The 19,982-nt window shown below is 42.2% G+C and overlaps 1 protein-coding gene across 9 annotated transcripts in view; it reads right to left on the bottom strand.

The window, feature by feature from the left end:
* The window catches only part of ARHGEF9 (Cdc42 guanine nucleotide exchange factor 9), a 662,656-nt gene that overhangs the window by 76,580 nt on the left and 566,094 nt on the right, over window positions 1–19,982 (bottom strand). For all 9 annotated transcript variants that reach the window (XM_068247541.1, XM_068247542.1, XM_068247540.1 and 6 more), the window contains one exon: window positions 69–200. In XM_068247541.1, coding sequence (XP_068103642.1) covers window positions 69–200 — 132 coding nt within the window. The remainder of the gene's footprint in view (window positions 1–68; window positions 201–19,982) is intronic.

Here is a 19,982-nt window from a genome sequence, read left to right as displayed (position 1 = left end):
CATCTTAGCTTGGACAGTTTTCAATTAGAAGTCATATAGTTTACAAACATATATTTAGTGACTTTCACCTTTTTACAGAGAACCAACTGGTGGTCGAATAGGAAGAATACCCTCTGCTGTTGGCGTCCATACGGCTGGTAGATCCACTGCATTTCCCCAGTGTAGATAAGTTCTGAGCTTCTGTCAAGTATATCATCTCCCTGTCAAAGAGAAAAGTTATTTAAGTTATCTGACAGAAAGAATGAAAGTTTAAGCATGCAAGCAGACATCATTTCCAGCTGCCATATTATCTGCTGAATGCAGGCTGCTACAGTGGTAGACACACAGCAACTTTAAATACAGTGCTGCCCATAATTATTCATACCCCTGGCAAAATTTGACTTAAAGTTACTTTTATTTGACCAGCAAGTAATTTTTTTGATGGGAAATTACATAGGTGTCTCCCAAAAGATAATAAGACGATGCAAAAGGCATTATTGTGGGGAAAAAAATGCTCAGCTTTTATTTACATTTGAGCAAAAAGTGTCCAGTCCAAAATTATTCATACCCTTAGCATGTGGAAACATCCAAAGTTCTATACCATTCCAAATAGTCCAAGCTGTTCTAAAGCATCCTAACTACCCTGATTAACCTCTCTAGCGTTCAATTTCTGCAGGATTTCTGTGCAAAAAGTGGTTCAATGAATTTTCGATCGAGCGGCCTTTCCATGTCAGTTCACGGAGGGTGTCTCTGTGAACAGCCGGAGAGCCGCCGATCGCGGCTCGCCGGCAAAATGTAAACACGCGGGGAATAAATCCCAGTTGTTTACATCATACGGCGCTGCTGCGCAGCAGCGCCGTAAGGCGGATCGGCGATCCCCGGCGTCTGATTGGCCGGGGATCGCCGGCACATGATAGGCTGAAGCCTATCCTACAATGCGCAGGACGGATATCCGTCCTGCGCAGCCCAGCTCAGGAGGAAGACGGAGGGAGAGGACGGGAGGGCGGAAAACGCTGCGGAGGGGGGCTTTGAGGAGCCCCCCCGCCGCAAATCAGTTATAGCCGGCGGCGATCAGACCCCCCCAGTAGGACATCCCCTAGTGGGGAAAAAAGGGGGTGAGTCTGATCGCCCTGCTGCCAACACGATCTGTGCTGTGGGCTAAAAAGCCCATGCAGCACAAACAAGGGGAAAATCCCCTGGTCCTTAAAGGGATACTATAGGGGGGGTCAGGAGAAAATGAGTTGAACTTACCTGGGGCTTCTAATGGTCCCCCGCAGACATCCTGTGCCCGCGCAGCCACTCACCGATGCTCCGGTCCCGCCTCCGGTTCACTTCTGGAATTTCAGACTTCAAAGTCTGAAAACCACTGCGCCTGCGTTTCCGTGTCCTCACTCTCGCTGATGTCACCAGGAGCGTAATGCGCAGGCCCAGTATGGTCTGTGCCTGCGCAATACGCTCCTGGTGACATCAGCGGGAGCGAGGACACGGCAACGCAGGCGCAGTGGTTTTCAGACTTTAAAGTCTGAAATTCCAGAAGTGAACCGGAGGCTCAAATATGGATGAAGAAATAAATCTACAGATGCAGAAATAAATACTGTCCATGGAAGAGCTTATCCATAAATACCAGCTGCCCACTGTGACAATCCAGCCCCGCGATCCCGTCGAGATCTGCTCCCGTTAGCGTACGCAGGAAGTACGGGCGCAGACAGACAACAAAGACCGGTTGCTGGATCGTCAGAGGGAAGAAAGAAAAGGTTAAGGGCGACAGAGCGTGCCAATACCGTCTAATCTGCTCCCGTTAGCATACGCAGGAAGTACGGTGATCAGACTGATCATAAAGATTGGTCGCACAGCTGCCGACAATATGTAATGGGACAGACATCCACCAATCCCGTATTACTAGGCCACTGTTGCCATGCAGATCTCATGCACTAGAGACTACTGGAGGCAAATTCATTGTGTGCGTAGTAAACGGTTAAGATTGGTTGGAGGTGCCCATACATGTACAATTCTGATTGTATATACAATCGGTAAACTAAAAATATCAATTTCGCGCTGGAAATCGGGTAAATACACTGCCACCACTCTTCCACTTCAGGGAGGAAAGAGACTCCCGCTATCATAATACGGTAGCCAGCCCAATAACGTTCAACACGCTCCAGTCACCGTTCGGGGAATAGTCACTTCCGACGGCTTAAAGACTGTGAGCAATGTGACGTTAAAGAAAGGTTACTGGGTCCCTATATGATGCAATCTCGAATTGTATTTACAATCGAGAAACAAAAGTTATCGATTTCGCACAGGAAATCTGGTACTAGCTAATCCTAGAAGGAAGAAACGGTTATTTACAACCTAGCTAGCAAATCAACAATTTATAAGCAAATCATAAAACAATGCGGTAGTATGACTGACTCTTCAGAGGGCAGATTCGTTATAGCAGCAATCAGATGACCAGAACAGGCACACGACTGAACGATAAAAATCGTTAGTTTATTTCTAAACTACATACACACAGCTTATTTTAGAACAGATTGATTTGACAGAGAGAAGAGATGAAAAGAAACAGAATGTCCGAATATACAGTTCAAATACAGTTATTGGTCGTCCATGCGGCAATCGCAAGTCTTTGGCGTAGAGTCCAAAATGGCGGTTGCCATGCGGCCAACAAGCCTTTGTTAGAAATGGTTCCAAGATGGAGGTTTTGGCCCGTGTCTTTGCGGGCTGCCAGGATGTTACTAGGCATCAGATTGAAGGTAAAGGACGCAGAGCTTTCTGGGCTCTCTCTGGTTATAGCCCCCACTCCAGCAAGGAGGGGTTAGGGGGCGTGGATCACACACCTCTTTGGAACAGAAGATCTCCCTGCCCCTCGCATGAACACAAAATTATATCTGAGTCATGATAGGTGTGCTGATCTTCAAACCATACAGGTTATGTTAAATCTAATAACATTTTCAGGTCGATCAGAATTTAACGATAACAATGATATCAAACTTGGGGGGTTTAGAGTGAACAGTGACCCCAAAATGCATATCTCTGCTTTGGCAGGGCTTACCTTGAATTCAGAAACATCCAATTGTGTGGTTGGTTCCGAATTTCATAATAAGCGGGTTCTAAAGGCCGTTGCCTATTTGGAAAGTCATCTTTATGACAAGAGATGGATTTCATATTTGTGAGGTCACAGATAGGTTTTCCTAAGGTCAGAAGTCTTTTGAAGCTCAGGCAGCAGCCTAGGTGTCAGATCTCCTGCTGAGACTGGGGCCGATCAGACTGGAGAAAACCACAATTTATGAGCTTCTGTCAGCTGATATCTACCCTTCATCTGATGGATGAGCTTATAAACTCTCTAGGGGGCCACATAAGGCCAGGAAACACCCGGTCCCATGTAGGTGAGAGATTTTGTAATTAGAAGCTACCAAAGAGCCAGGGTTTGTTAGCAGCCAGAGAGTAAGAGAAAAAACAGGGGATTTTAAACCAACAAATGTCAGTTTGGTTGGTTTGCGAAGAAACTGGCGTTCGTAACTCCATGATGCATTCGATATGTCATATCGACGGCGTCACACCCACCTCGGTCTACCTTAGAGCCTTTCAACTTAATCACTCCTTAAGAGCCCAATTTGGATCCTCCAGCTTGCCAATCTCCCAATATCCAATGATTGGTATTCTTAAAACACAGGGTGCACAAGGACTTATCTCCTACTTATATACTCACCTTCTAAATTCAAAAACTGATAACTAGACCTTGAGAGACTTTGCTAAATAGGAACTCAATAATATAAATATTGCCTTGGACGAACATGAAGATTTTTTCATGTCAGTAAAACTTTCCTACTGCAGTTCACAACCGCCTCATTCAACTATACATTATTCACCAAGCATATTGGACTCCTAAATCCATGTTTCTCAAACAGTTGCGAGGTGATGTAAATTGTCCTAAATGTGGGGCCGCTGGTACGATTTTGCCCATCTAATTTGATTGTGTCCTGCTGTGGGAAACTTCTGGTCCCAAGTGCTCCAAACTCTGTCTACAATTTCTGGTGTTCCCAAAAGTCCTGATCCTAAGCTTTGCTTGTTTTTAATTATGGAGGAATTGGACGGTCAGCAATACGACAGAATATCAGAGAAACCTTGTTTCTAGCTCGGAAAACAATAATTCTCAAATGGTTTGCAACAGATCCACCTCAATTAGCACAATGGAAATATATGGTTTTTGAGGTTATTCAATTTGAAAAAAAAATGTATACTCACACTGTAAATGTCCACAAAAGTTTCTCATGATCTGGAAAGAATGGCTAGATGCACAGTCTACTATTGTGTAACCCTGCTCTATACTTACTTGTGAATGTCCCTTCTCTCCACTTGATATCTCTGATTCTCTTTCATATTACCCAAAATCCCACTGTTGTTGTCAGTTGTGACATGTTGTCATGCTCTGTTCATTATTTTTCGTACCAGTGCATTTTACTAGTTCTATACCCCATATAATTCTCAATGTCATGTTACTTAGCAGTGAAAAACTTCTTTTTCTGTGATTATACAGTGGTGTGAAAAACTATTTGCCCCCTTCCTGATTTCTTATTCTTTTGCATGTTTGTCACACTCAAATGTTTCTGCTCATCAAAAACCGTTAACTATTAGTCAAAGATAACCTAATTGAACACAAAATGCAGTTTTAAATGATGTTTTTTTATTATTTAGTGAGAAAAAAAACCTCAAAACCTACATGGCCCTGTGTGAAAAAGAAATTGCCCCCTGAACCTAATAACTGGTTGGGCCACCCTTAGCAGCAATAACTGCAATCAAGCATTTGCGATAACTTGCAATGTGTCTTTTACAGCGCTCTGGAGGAATTTTGGCCCACTCATCTTTGCAGAATTGTTGTAATTCAGCTTTATTTGAGGGTTTTCTAGCATGAACAGTCTTTTTAAGGTCATGCCACAACATCTCAATAGGATTCAGGTCAGGACTTTGACTAGGCCACTCCAAAGTCTTCATTTTGTTTTTCTTCAGCCATTCAGAGGTGAATTTGCTGGTGTGTTTTGGGTCATTGTCCTGCTGCAGCACCCAAGATCGCTTCAACTTGAGTTGACGAACAGATGGCCGGACATTCTCCTTCAGGATTTTTTGGCAGACAGTAGAATTCATGGTTCCATCTATCACAGCATGCCTTCCAGGTCCTGAAGCAGCAAAACAACCCCAGACCATCACACTACCACCACCATATTTTACTGTTGGTATGATGTTCTTTTGCTGAAATGCTGTGTTACTTCTACGCCAGATGTAACGGGACTCGCACCTTCCAAAAAGTTCAACTTTTGTCTCGTCGGTCCACAAGGTATTTTCCCAAAAGTCTTGGCAATCATTGAGATGTTTTTTTTAGCAAAATTGAGACGAGCCTTAATGTTCTTTTTGCTTAAAAGTGGTTTGCGCCTTGGATATCTTCCATGCAGGCTGTTTTTGCCCAGTCTCTTTCTTATGGTGGAGTCATGAACACTGACCTTAATTGAGGCAAGTGAGGCCTGCAGTTCTTTAGATGTTGTCCGGGGTCTTCTGTGGCCCCTCGGATGAGTTTTCTCTTGGGGTAATTTTGGTCGGCCGGCCACTCCTGGGAAGGTTCATCACTGTTCCATGTGTTTGCCATTTGTGGATAATGGCTCTCACTGTGGTTTGCTGGAGTCCCAAAGCTTTAGAAATGGCTTTATAACCTTTACCAGACTGATAGATCTCAATTACAGTACTTTTGTTCTCATTTGTTCCTGAATTTCTTTGGACCTTGGCATGATGTCTAGCTTTTCAGGTGCTTTTGGTCTACTTCTCTGTGTCAGATAGCTCCTATTTAAGTGATTTCTTGATTGAAACAGGTGTGGCAGTAATCAGGCCTGGGGGTGACTACAAAAATTGAACTCAGGTGTAATAAACCACCTTTAAGTTATTTTTTAACAAGGGGGGGGCAATCACTTTTTCACACAGGGCCATGTAGATTTGGAGTTTTTTTTTCTCACTAAATAATAAAAACCATCATTTAAAACTGCATTTTGTGTTCAATTAGGTTATCTTTGACTAATAGTTAACGATTTTTGATGAGCAGAAACATTTAAGTGTGACAAACATGCAAAAGAATAAGAAATCAGGAAGGGGGCAAATAGTTTTTCACACCACTGTATGTAGGCGTTAATCATAAATTACTTATGTTGTACCAAATCCTGTTTCTATGATGTACATTTTTGCTCTACTGTATCATGCTATGTATGACTAAGACTATGTAACAGGTTGCTATCCTTTACACTGGTTTTACTGTTTGTATGATATTATGCATATTATTATCATTAATAAAACGAAAAAAAAATAAATACTGTCCAGTGTTTACCTAAAATATCTCCCTTGTGTCGTACAACAACTAAGGGCCAGTTCACACGCACACTTGCATGTCATTTACCGCCGTTTATGCAAAAGCAGCATTTTGATCTTTATTTTTTCCACTGTCTGGAAGCAACACGGTCTGGTCGTTCTGGGGTCCATTAGCGCCGCACTCCTGTGTCCCTCTGCGGGATGAAAAATGATGATCGCTGGGAATTACCATTGAAAGTTAACAAATGCTTTTCTGCACGCTTGCAGAAAAACATTTGGACGAGACACTGGGCAGGTGATTGATTGAGATATCTGCCTGAACCAGCCCTAAAGGTCCATACACACGCTGGTCTGAACTCTGAGTAGTGCACCATAACAAATGCCATGGAGGGGGTGGTCATTATGGTCAGACCAGCATGACTACACCAGGCGCACAACAATTGCATGAGGATGCGGCATGTTAGATTTTTAGCAATGCCTGGGCACCGCACAATAGCATTGCTGTTGCTTCTCCCACCACCAGAAACATCTCCACTCTGCACGCTCATCGTTTCTCTGCTCCCCCCTGCATAGCAAACGACGTGTTGTGTGCAAAGGCTGATGACATTTTTGTACAGTGTTGTTAGTGCACTGTTGTCTTTGGCTGATGACGTCTCTGTTGCAATGCATGGGGGGCAAAGGGACGACAAGCGCATCTCACGGAGCAGCTTCCAGCGGGTGGGGAGGTGCCAAGAACAATGCTGTTGGGTCATGCTTAGGCATAGCTAAAGGTCCGACATGCCAGATCTTTAGGGATCATCATTGGGCCGCTGCACACACTCTGGTCTCCTGCACAACTCTTAGCCATAGTGGTCGTTATAGTCCGTTATGGCTGAGTTCAGGCCAGTGTGGCAATAAGTGTCATTCTCTGTACAGTAAAAATCCACAGTGTATGGCTAGCACCAATAGGAGAGATGTTTGCAGACGTGCTATGACTCCACAGATCTGTGCACACCAGATCCCTTCATAAGTAGACGTCCAAGATGAGTCAGCACCGTCTTCTGTATAATTAAGCTCTTTTATTAGATTAAAAGCATAATGGCAGGCATATCCAGCGACAGCTCCGCTGTTTCGGGCAAACAGCCCTTTATCAAGCCAGGCAGCATAGTCATCATGCAATCACAATTTCACAGTTTAAATAGTCAGAGCGACCAATCAGCTTACACCCAAAGCAGCCAATCAGAACAGAACGGAGACCGACGGACCTGATGGGAAACAAGTTCCTTAATATGTAAAGCAAGGAGCAACAACCCCTCCCCTCCAAAATGGAATTCCTATCTATTGGTTTGGTGTATAGATCTGTAGATAATTTATCACCGACCCTATACACCCATGTATCCAAAAACGAGACCCCGGTGGCATCACCCTTTGTGTCCATAGAGTGCGCTGGCGCATGGCGGTTGCCTGGTTACTTTGTTTATACTGAGGAGTCACGTGACAGCAAGTATGCCCTGAGTAGCTGGGTGACGCGCTCGGTTGCTAGGGATGCCGCTCTGCACTGCAGCGCTGAAAGATATTGGCTTGTTAGTCCATGTGATGTGTCCCACGTGACTGATGACGTGGTGCATGATGCGGAGGGGGCGGGTGTGTATCCGGAGGGCCGCGTAGTGTACTCGCACAGCGGTGTTTGGCTCCATCTGATCAGGTGGGTTGGTCTTTACTCTGGGGGAGGGGTTGTTGCTCCTTGCTTTACATATTAAGGAACTTGTTTCCCATCAGGTCCGCCGATCTCCGTTCTGTTCTGATTGGCTGCTTTGGGTGTAAGCTGATTGGTCGCTCTGACTATTTAAACTGTGAAATTGTGATTGCATGATGACTATGCTGCCTGGCTTGATAAAGGGCTGTTTGCCCGAAACAGCGGAGCTGTCGCTGGATATGCCTGCCATTATGCTTTTAATCTAATAAAAGAGCTTAATTATACAGAAGACGGTGCTGACTCATCTTGGACGTCTATTCTCTGTACAGTATACAGTATAGTATTAGATTCCAGAACTGAATTTTCTGTAATATCTGCCTAGTAGGTGGTGCACATATACCATTATAACTCTTTCCAGGCCAGTTTTCAGCATTGACGAAGCTAACTCGTCCATACCGTTTGTAGAAAGTTTTTTAACAACGAGTCAGCCTAGTCCTTACCACCAGGGAGGTTAACTGGGAACAGCTGTTTTAATCAACTCAACAGGTGAGAAAACAGCAGTTCTCTACAGTTGGTTTGTGGACTGGACATCATGGCTAAGACAAAGGAGCTCAGTGATTATCTGCGGCTGCGCATTGTGGCGGCTCACAAGTCAGGAAAAGGTTACAAGGCCATGTCTAAATGTTTTCAAGTTCCAGTGGCCACAGTGCAAAGTATTATTAAAAAATACAAGATGTCCCGCACTGTGGAAAATCTCAAAGGACGTGGTCAGAAGCCAAAAATGACCCCTGTGCTGGCCAGGAGGATAATGAGAGAGGTGAAAAAGAATCCAAGGATCACCACCAAGGCCATCCTGGTGAAGCTGGACTCTGCTGGTGGCAATGTCTCAAGGCTGACAATACAACCGACACTGAACACTACTGGGTTCCACGGATGCAGACCAAGGAGGTCGCCACTTCTCCAGATAAGGCACACAAAAGCTCGCTTGACCTTTGCAAATGCTCATCTGGATAAAGAAGAAGACTTCTGGTCTTCTGTGTTATGGTCAGATGAAACAAAAATTGAATTGTTTGGTTACAACGATGTTTCCTTCATTTGGCGTAAAAAGGAGAAGCCTTCAAACCAAAGAACACCATCCCCACTGTCAAACATGGAGGTGGAAACCTAATGCGGTTAGGGTTTTTTTTTCAGCCAATGGACCAGGGAACCTAATCACAGTAAACGGCACCATGAAAAAAGGATTCTCAACAACAACAGGCAGTCTGCAGAGAAACTTGGCCTTGGGCACCAGTGGACATTTCAGCATGAGAACACACCGCAATAGGAGTTAAGAAATGGTTAGCAGATACAACATTAATGTTTTGGAGTGGCCCAGCTAGAGTCCTGACTTGAATCCAAACGAGAATCTGTGGAGAGAGCTAAAGATCAGGGTGATGTCAAGAAGACCCTTCAAACTGAAAGATTTGGAGCTCATTGCTAAAGATGAATGGGCGAAAATACCTGTGAACACATGCAAAATGCTGGTCTGCAATTATAGGAAGCGTTTGATTGCTGTAATAGCCAATAAAGGCTTTTCTATTGATTATTAAGAAGGGTGTGAATAATTTTGGACTGGGCACTTTTTGCTCAAATGTAAAGAAAATAATGCATTTTGTACATGGTCTTATTATCTTTTGAGGGACACCTATGTAATTTCCCATCAAAAAGTTACTTGCTGGTTGAATAAAAGTAACTTTAAGTCAAAATTTTCCAGGGGTATGAATAATTATGGGCAGCATTGTAGGTGTTCCCCCTGCCCCTCTACAATTCTCTTCCATCGATCGCTATATAAAAATACACCAAGCAGAATAAGCCCCTCCCCCTTAATGGCTACATCAGCAGGGAAGGCTTTATAAATGGCCTCACTAATATAAGAGTCCATAAAAGGTTTTAGAATGCATTTGGTCATCTAATCCCAAAGTCACATTTTGGACCCATCACAGTTTAATCTGTGTCTAGCCATTTCATCAATCCAACCATAATATTGTTTAGTAACAGAATAAATATGACAAGCAATATCTACTGACACATTACAGGACTATCAACTGATATGGTAAAGCACAGTGTTAAATTACTAATGCTAGGTACACACAATGTAATTTCCCTTCAGATCAACGGGCAAGCTGACGAAAAGTTGCATCGTGTATACATGTCCAAACTGCTCCTAATCAATAATAGGATCAATTTTCAGATCATTACTTCACAAAATCAATCCTGTTATCGATCGGGAGCCGATCGAAAAAGTCAGAAATAATCATTGCAACCCATCAATCTGATAGGAAGTTGCACAGCGTGTACCTAGCATAACATTAACCCTTACCTGTCCTCTGAGCTAATATTATCATGAATTAAATAAACATGGTTTAAGTATTGCCAGAGCACGCAGGTGAATGTGAAACTCACATTGACCCCTCACCTCCTCTGAGAGTCTATACAAGTTCTTATATACTGTAATCTTGTGCTTACTGAATACAATGCCTTCAAGCAATTTGGATACTTTCCCCTCTAAGTTTTAATGTGTTTTGGCAGTGTGCATGGTATTCAGTCTCTACCAACAGAATTAGGCCTCGTTGACATCAGGACCGTTTCTGTGCGCTTTTCACAGTGCATTGCGCTGTGCGTTCTGTAAGGTATTGTTTTTCCCTTGTAATTAAATGTACCTGCTTCACATCTATGTGCTGTGCTGAGCTGTGTTACAAAAACGTAGTATTGCATGCATTTCTGTGTGTTGAGCTGTAAAGTGCACATCAATGCAAGTGAATGGGCACGTTTTTTTTAGTGCATAGAATCGCATGCGTTTTTTATCCCTAATTGAAAAAAAACAACAATTCAAATTAAAACAAATCGTAATTGACAACTGCTAGTGCTACAATAAGCAAAACATGCTGAAAAAACGCTTTTAAGCGCATGTAAATGCATGGGTCCACTTAAAAAAGCACACCACAACGAAACGCGCACTAAAACGCACACCAACACAGGCGTTTTTTATCAGACGCTTTTACACGTTTCTTATCCAATGTGAATGAGGCCTTAAGCATATGTATTAGGCAATACATCTGGGCGTGCGTTCGGGACGCTAGCGCACCCAATCGCATGCCATCTGCATTGCAGAGCATTGTGCTGCTGATCCCATTCATTACAGTGAATGTGATCAGCAATGCGGTTTGCAAAAAATGTGTGCAGTAGTGCGATAGCACATCGCACACTGCTGTGCAGCGTGCCTAGTCTGAACCTCAGAAGTGCTCTCTACGCACTTCTGATGTTCTTGCTGATCGCATACCATATGCGCTGCCAAAATGTGAACGAGGCCTTAGGTATGCTTCTGTACTCTATTACATTTGAAATTAGACTGAAGTCATTTTAGTGTGGAAGAATGGTATAATAGCTATCTTTCTACCCTTGTAGCTTTGGAGTCCCTGGTTCAGCATGATGGAGTTTGAAGGTTCTCCATGTCAGCCTGTGTTTCCTACCACCACTCTGGTTTCCTCCATTATCCCAAATATCGTAGCTTGGTGACGTTAGATCCCAGAATGCTTAAATGTTATTTAGATGGAAGTACCTGTGTCATGTGTCTTACAGGTGGGAACATCGGACTTGGAGAAGGACTTTGGAATACTGGTTGATAACAAATTAAATAACCAATTTCAATGCCAAGTAGCAGCTAAAGCAAATATAATTAATTCTGGGATGCATAAAACAGGATTTATTACAAAATGCTAGTATGCTGTTCCCTCTGTATAAATCACCTGTGAGGCCACATCTGGAGTATGGGATACAGTTTTGGGCAACACACTATAGAAAGGACATTGACAAACCTGAACACTTAAAAAGATAGAAACTCAATTTATCAGAACATTGAATGTCTCACTTACCAAGAAAATTTGGACAAACTGGGTATATTTAGCTTGGAAAAAAAGATGCTTAAGGCACCCCTGATTAACATGTATAAATAAATCAGAGAGCAATACAAAACCTTGGCAGTTGAGCTTTTTGTTACTAGGCTTGTACAAAGGACATAATCCACGTATGGAGGGAAAAGAGGTTTTGCCATGTATTTAGGAAAGGATTCTTTACAGCAAGAGTGGTTACAATAGAGAATATTTCACCACAGGAAGTAGTTATGGAAAATTCTATATCTGCATTTAAAGTACTGCTTACCCTCTTTTCCCCTCCCCTTAAACTTTTAATATTGTTTTATTGCTGGTGCTGCGACACAGCACCAGCCTTCCCCCTCTTGTGCGCCCTCTAGCCCCGTTCTGCTCAGTCAAAGTCTTCGACTGAGGCAGAACGTTGGATATTATAGGGGAGGAAGTGACAGTTCTTCCTCCCCGCTGTCACACATAACTCCGACACCTGCCGCTTTAGTTCCTTATGTGTTACACTACACACAGCGCGCAGAGGAGCTGCGCTGTGTGCAGACTTGTGATAATTGTGATAATTGAGATCGGATATTCTTCCAAACTCAATTAACATGAGAAATGAGAAAGAGTGTGCAAAGCAGTAATCAAAGCAAAAGGTGGCTACTTTGAAGAACCTAGAATATGACATATTTTCAGTTGTTTCACACTTTTTGGTTATGTACTATACTTTCACGTGTGTTAATTCATAGTTTGGATGCCTTTAGTGTGAATCTACAATCTTCATAGTCATGAAAATAAAGAAGTATCTTTGAATGAGAAGGTTTTGTCCAAACTTTTGGTCTGTACTGTATTTTGGTGACAATAGATGGGATTTGATCTATCATTTGGTAAAATTATTCTAGTTTGCTGCTAGTCAGTAGTCCCTGAATCAGACACCTGAAACAAGCATGCAAATATATGTGTCAGATTTTTGGGAAAATTATTCTAGTTTCCTGTTTAGTCTCTAGGAAAAAAAATATGGATACATCTCGCCAACGGGAATGAAGATAATAACAGCATGTTGGAGATTCTAACCAACCCACTCGAGGTGAGAGTTATATGGAGGCTGCCATATTTATTCCATTTTAAACAATACCAGTTGCCTGGCAATCCTGCGGATTTTTCTAGTCAGCAGTGTCGGAATCACACACCTGAAACAAGCATGCACATAGACTTGTCAGATTTTTGTCAGAAACATCTGATCTGCAAGCTTGCTCAGGGTCTATACTTAAAAGTATTAGAGGCAGTGGATCAGTAGGACAGCCAAGCAATGTGCATTATTTGCAAGGAAATAAATATGTCAACCTCAATAGGTCTCACGCATTGTGTTCACTTTATTTAAAAAAAAATGTGAATTCTAAAATGCACTGTGCAATTAAACCTCTGTATGTAATTAATATATTACTTGGACTAGTGTCTAAAACACAATCACATCCTCATCTTCTCTGTGAGGGCTCGTTTCCACTGTAGCGGTGCGGAATCGCCTGGATTCCACCGCAGAAGAAATCGCATGCAGGTGCGTTTTTTTTACGCGTTATTTTACGCGATTACGCATGCGATTTCGCATAGGTTAGGCTATGTGCGTTTTTAACCATGTCACTGCCTGTGTTAATTTACATTGGTTCCTATGCGTAATCGCATGCGTAATCGCGTAAAATAACGCGTAAAAAAACGCATGCGATTTCCCTATTAAATACATTAGCGGCGATTCGCATGCATTCCACTAGCAGGCGAATTCGTTGGCTCTTTTGTGCGTTTTTTCACCGCTCATAAAAACGCACCACGCAAACGCTACAGTGGAAACAGGTCCATTCACTTGCATTACATGTGCGAATCTGCATGCGTTGGACGCATGCAGATTCGCGATAGTGGAAACGAGCCCTCAGGCAAACAGAACCCTACTATGTAGATTACTTATTCCTCTATCATCATCAGAATCAATTTACATTCAGGCAGTGTTCATGTGACAAGATATCACAGGTTGCTATACTTTATACTTCTACATTTATATTTTATGTTAAAGTGAACACGAGGTGAAAATAAACTGTTGAGTTAAACAATTATACTTATCCTCCTACTAAAAATTACCTTTTTTTCTAAGATATAGCATGGTTTTGTTTTATATTTAAACAGTTTCAAAGTAGGTTGAATGTTTTACTGTCTTTAATCAGTGGCAGCCATATTAAGTGTCCCAGAGTTAGAAAAAGGTCAATAGTTCATGTTTTTTTTAAATCTCTCCCTGCCCTCAGAAGTTGTATTCTGCCAGGAAAACTTTTATTGCTGGAATTAGCTTATCAGTGATGTTTACTCTATTCCCAATGTCTACCAACAAGACAGAAGCTGTCACTTCCATGCCTAGAAATTAACTCTTTCAGGCAGCAAACTAAAACAAGTAAACCAGCCTGATTATTAGTATGTTTTGCACTGTACTTATACATGTTTCTCTCATCATGTTACATATTGCCTCGGGTATACTTTAACATACAGAATCTATAAACAGAAAATGGAATATGGACATATGAGTGAAACACCTCGAAGCACCACCAATCTACAGATTTCCACAGAACGGTCCTGAGGATGAGCATGTTGGAATTTGGGCTGTCACCATGCTCATCTTCTCTTGAGCGAACACCTCCCCAGAGGTGGTTACATCAACGCCTTGGAAGTAACAGCTTGGTAAATACAAAGCACTAAACTATTAGAAAATTTCGATTGCTAATAACACTGTTCAGCCACGTTGTATGAAAGGGAGTTATTTACTTGTAGAGTGGGTGCAGTAATTCCTGATTTAGTGAGTGGCAGAGCTGTGTTCTAATTAGGGACTCACAGACTGATTAGCACTGCAGGCAAAGGGGAGATCAGACGGGAGGGAAAGTAAAAGCAACGTCTCGCTATTTTTTTTCCACCAGGCTCCCTTTTGATGCTTTCTGTTGTTTGAAAACCCTGTTGTAGTCTCTGACTTTATTTTCCTCAAGAGATTTGCTGATCAAGCTGGCCCTGTCTCCAGAACAGCATCTTAACGGCACGATGCACGGTTTTCAGCCCAGCGTTTGATGTGAGAAGGCATGAAAAAAGGGCTTTTAAATGTGAGTTTCAATGCCTTACTGGAGAATCTGAACACACATGAAAGCATCCAACTTGACAGCTACGTAGGCAGTTCTTCTATTATGCACAAAACTGGTTAACCTTTTTGCTGCTGGAAATGGCAGCTCAGCTCAAAGATGGTGAGGCCCTTGACTAGTTACTGATCTTGCTCCTTTACAAAAATACTCCAGGGATCGCATGGTGGAAGAATGAGAATATATTTTATGTATATGAAGGGCTGCATGACTGAGCAAGTATACTCTGCCTGCCCTACCAATGTAAGTCTGCAAGGAAGATCGCCTGGAAAGAATCTAGCAGCAACACAAATAGCGAGAGTGGAAAATTACTGCCACACAACACAGTGTTAATATAATCAGCCCGAGACAAGGCAACCAATAACATACACCAATTGCACTTGTTACTGCAGTTGAGTATTCAATTTGAATTCAATTAGATTCTCTGGGTCTCTCAGCTGCCAGTCGCTGCTCCCTATCAGCTCTGCTGAGGATTATTTGGGGCTCATTGAAGCACACATCTGTGACTCCATATTTAGAGGGGACTGGCTTAGTCAGATAACAGATGCATCAGGGAAAATGTCATGTATACAAGCCTGGAGATGCTGGGGTCTTCCCAGGGGAAAATTATTCCACATCAGTTGCTGCATTAACCCCGTAACCTTCTTGCAAAATATATCCTTAGGCAGCAAAGGTGTTTACCACAATGTATTTTCTATAGAAAAGATAGAGGAATAGATTGTCCCCATTCTTAATATTTGTAATACACACAAAATGTCACTTGGAAGAGCAATGCACAATATTGTATTTAATTACCATAGTAAAATAATAAGAAATTGCCTAGTTGCATTCCCCTCCCTTCAGGCACACGCACACACAAACACATATATACACACATGTACACACACACACACACACACACACACACACACACACGTATGCACACACATGTACGCAGCACACACACACACACACACATGTACGCACACATACACACACACACACAAACACACACACACACGAATGCACACACACACACACACACATGTACGCACACACACACACATGTACGCACACATACACACACACACACACACATACCTACACACACACACACGTACACACAAACACATGTATGCACACATACGCACATGTACGCACACATACACACAAACACATGCACACACACACACAAACACACGCACATGGTAAGCACGTGCGCAAACAAACACAATGCACACTTCTTTTTTGAGCTTTTCCTAAATGTCATGTCCACTCCAAACCTTGTATAATATGGACAATGGCAAACTGGATCACATGTGGGAAATCCAGTAGATTGGTCCATTATAAATCCCTGTTCTGCATAAATTTACCACACATTAGGTAAATTCAGCTCCTGGGGTAATCCTTCTTCACCGACTGCTACAGTGCCTCTGGAGGCTACACCATGTATGTAATAGCAGACTTGTACTTGGAGTGAAAGCAATTTCCACACAAACATGCTGACAAGCTTCAGTAGCACTAGGGTCAGAATCTGTACAAGTCTCTTAGCTACATGTTACAGTCTTTAGAGACATGCCATAGTGACATGATGCAGCAGCATTTCCCCACGGAATATGGTCCTAAAATAGAGTTCAGGAGTTACTAGGCGATCCAACTGCTAGACATCTGGGTTGTAGAACAGGGTGTAAGCAGGTACTCCAAGCCATCACAGGATGTCTATGATAGATATGACAATTTAATGGCAGGTAGAATTCAATGGCTCTTCTTGAGCAGTATAAAATATGTACACTCCATATACAGTTTATGGCTTTACCCAAATCAAAAAAATGGAAATGTGCTGCAATGTCACTAAAGTAAAAAAATACAAATTTTACTCCTGGCTGTTTTTTTTTTTTTTTTTTCATTGAAGTATAACATGAAAATAAATAAAATAATAATAAAGTACAATTCTGAAACTTATTTCCTTTAAGATACTGCCAGTTGCCTGGCGTCCTGCTGCTCTTTTGGCTTCAGTAGTGTCTGAATCACACACCTGAGACAAGCAAGGAGCTAGTGTTGTCAAGCATTTGTCAACGCACGTGATCGATATACTCATTCTGGGTCTATGACTTCAGTGATTGGAGGAACAGGATAAGCAAGCCAGCCAGGCAACTGTCATTGTTTTAAAGCAAAATACACACAGAGGTCTCCTTATGCCTGTCACTACAGAGTAACTTACATAAAGAAAAAATGGAAATTCTTTTTTAAGTTAAATTATTTTGTAATCAACATTTTCCCACTGGGTGGGCATTCTCTTTGGCATCACCTCTTCTTGAACTTCCGAAAAAAGACCTTTATTGCTGCTTGATGATATGTGTTACACTGAGGTAGGGGTGTGGCCTGGACTGCCAGGGTTGTGGATCTCGCTGGCATTCCATCACACAGGAAGAGAATAACATAACAACAAAAAATGCACAGCTTACACTAAGGTAAATGGCAGGGGTGTGGTCTGGACTAGAAGGTAGGGGGAACAGAGAGCGCTCCGATAGTGCATTAAACACAAATTATACTCAGCACACACTAAAACCATAACACTTACAATTTCTAGTCACTGTGCAGGAACTCTCAGTAATCAAACATTCCGCAGAGATCACCTGCAGCCGGCTGGGACTCCCGGAGCTCCTGAGCTGGGGGCGTGGCTACAAACTTCCTACTGGGGAGACGCATGCTCAGCACTCCCCAGTAGGAAGTTTGTGGCCCCGCCCCCAGCTCAGGAGCTCCGGGAGTCCCAGCCGGCTGCAGGTGATCTCTGCGGAATGTTTGATTACCGAGAGTTCCTGCACAGTGACTAGAAATTGTAAGTGTTATGGTTTTAGTGTGTGCTGAGTATAATTTGTGTTAAATGCACTATCGGAGCGCTCTCTGTTCCCCCTACCTTCTTGTTTTAATAGTTACTGGCTCCATCCAGTACAAGAGAGCTGCACCGAGTTCATGTTTAAAGGGCCATAACTGATTTGGAGAGCGCACTTAAAAACTCTTTTCTTCTTGTGTGGTCTGGACTGCCAGGGTTGTGGATCTCTCTGGCAGTCCATCACACAGGAAGAGAATAACATAACAGCAAAAAATGCAAAGCTTACACTAAGGTAAATGGCAGGGGTGTGGTCTGGACTGCCAGGGTTGTGGATCTCTCTGGCAGTCCATCACACAGGAAGAGAATAACATAACAGCAAAAAATGCAAAGCTTACACTAAGGTAAATGGCAGGGGTGTGGTCTGGACTGCCAGGGTTGTGGATCTCTCTGGCAGTCCATCACACAGGAAGAGAATAACATAACAGCAAAAAATGCAAAGCTTACACTAAGGTAAATGGCAGGGGTGTGGTCTGGACTGCCAGGGTTGTGGATCTCTCTGGCAGTTCATCACACAGGTAGAGAATAACATAACAGCAAAAAATGCAAAGTTTACACTAAGGTAAATGGTAGGGGTGTGGTCTGGACAGCCAGGGTTGTGGATCTCGCCTGGCAGTCCATCATACAGGAAGAGAATAACATAGCAACAAAATGCCACGAAATGCACAGGAAAATAAATGTTTTGCTCTTTTAGCAGGAAAATCAAGAAAAAAAGAAAACATTGTTCCTTAACTCTCTTATAACCATACATAATATCTGAGGTAATCATAAATTAATGACTATGGTAGTACATTTTTGTACAAAGAATGGACTTTCTAACTGGAATTTCAGCTCTGACATAAATTTTGTACCATATTGGCCCTGTTTTTCAATCATAGCCATAATAAATGCGAACTGTGTATACATACAAAGATTATGGTAAGATATGATAAAATATTTGTAATGAGTGACAGCACAGCTTGGTATTGCAGTAAAAATGCTTATGCTACATTATCCTGTGCTCTTGGGAATGCACAAAACATATTCCTTTTGTTTGGTGAGGAAAAAACATAAATGTCCTTGTAGTTTATTTACATTTTCTGATTGACAGAGACAAATCATTCTTCCACCTTTGTCAGTTAAGGCGGTTACCTATAGTTAAATAAAATGGGAGAGCGAATAACATGACCTCTGAAAAGGAAGAGGCCTGTTATTTAAGAGCATGAATATCAATCAGGCAGTTCCACAGCTAGCGCAGGTGACGGCAACCTATCGGGGTCACCTCTGTTCTCCTATTCAATGGAAACTAATCATCTCACAATTGATATATATCCATTTCCTCCAAACAGATTTACAGCTGGCTTTCAATTTCTTATAAAAATGCTTCAAATCTCACATAACTCATAAGGAATAATGGCTCAAGCCAGACTGTCCCATAAAAAATTCTTCCTAGAAAATAGCTTATCTTCATGTGGGTGATATATGTTCTACTTTGGCTTGAAAACACAACAAACAGAAGGAGACGTTGGAAAAAATATGTACCTAACTGCAATGACCTATAATTCCACCAGATTCTATAGTAAATCATCTTATTTCCAAAGCACTATGGTATCAGCATTTCCCTGTACAGCAATCATTAAAGAAGAACTCCAGCAATGGTCTTGTATTAAGACTTATTAGATGAATATTTTTGCAGTTAATACTGTTGTATAAAAATTAACTCCTTGCAAGGTTTTGTGTAAATTCATTTATGTATTTTGGTGCTTATGTATTATACCGTCTGAAGAGTTTGGCAGTTCCTTGTTTAAGTTCTGTGCTCCACTACCAAGATTTAACCCTTTTTGAAAAACTGAAAAGTTCTGGCTTTCCATTACACTAGGTCTCTTGTCAATGTAATGCTCCATTGCCAAGTTAAAGGGTTTTAAAGGAGGGGTGACCCCTGCATCTTGAGAGGTGAAGAGGGTGTATAGCTGGGCTGCTCCTTCATCTTAACCTTCCTGGCGGGGTAAGCCGCGCAGGAGGTTTTCTCAAGCCCTGCTGGGCCGATCTGCATAATTTTTTTTTTGCTGATCGCACAC

This window comes from Hyperolius riggenbachi, chromosome 8, assembly GCF_040937935.1.
Source record: "Hyperolius riggenbachi isolate aHypRig1 chromosome 8, aHypRig1.pri, whole genome shotgun sequence".
NCBI classification, from domain to species: Eukaryota; Metazoa; Chordata; class Amphibia; order Anura; family Hyperoliidae; genus Hyperolius; species Hyperolius riggenbachi.
The sequence above is the reverse complement of the archived record's forward strand: the minus strand, read 5'-3'. Positions and strand labels throughout refer to the sequence as shown.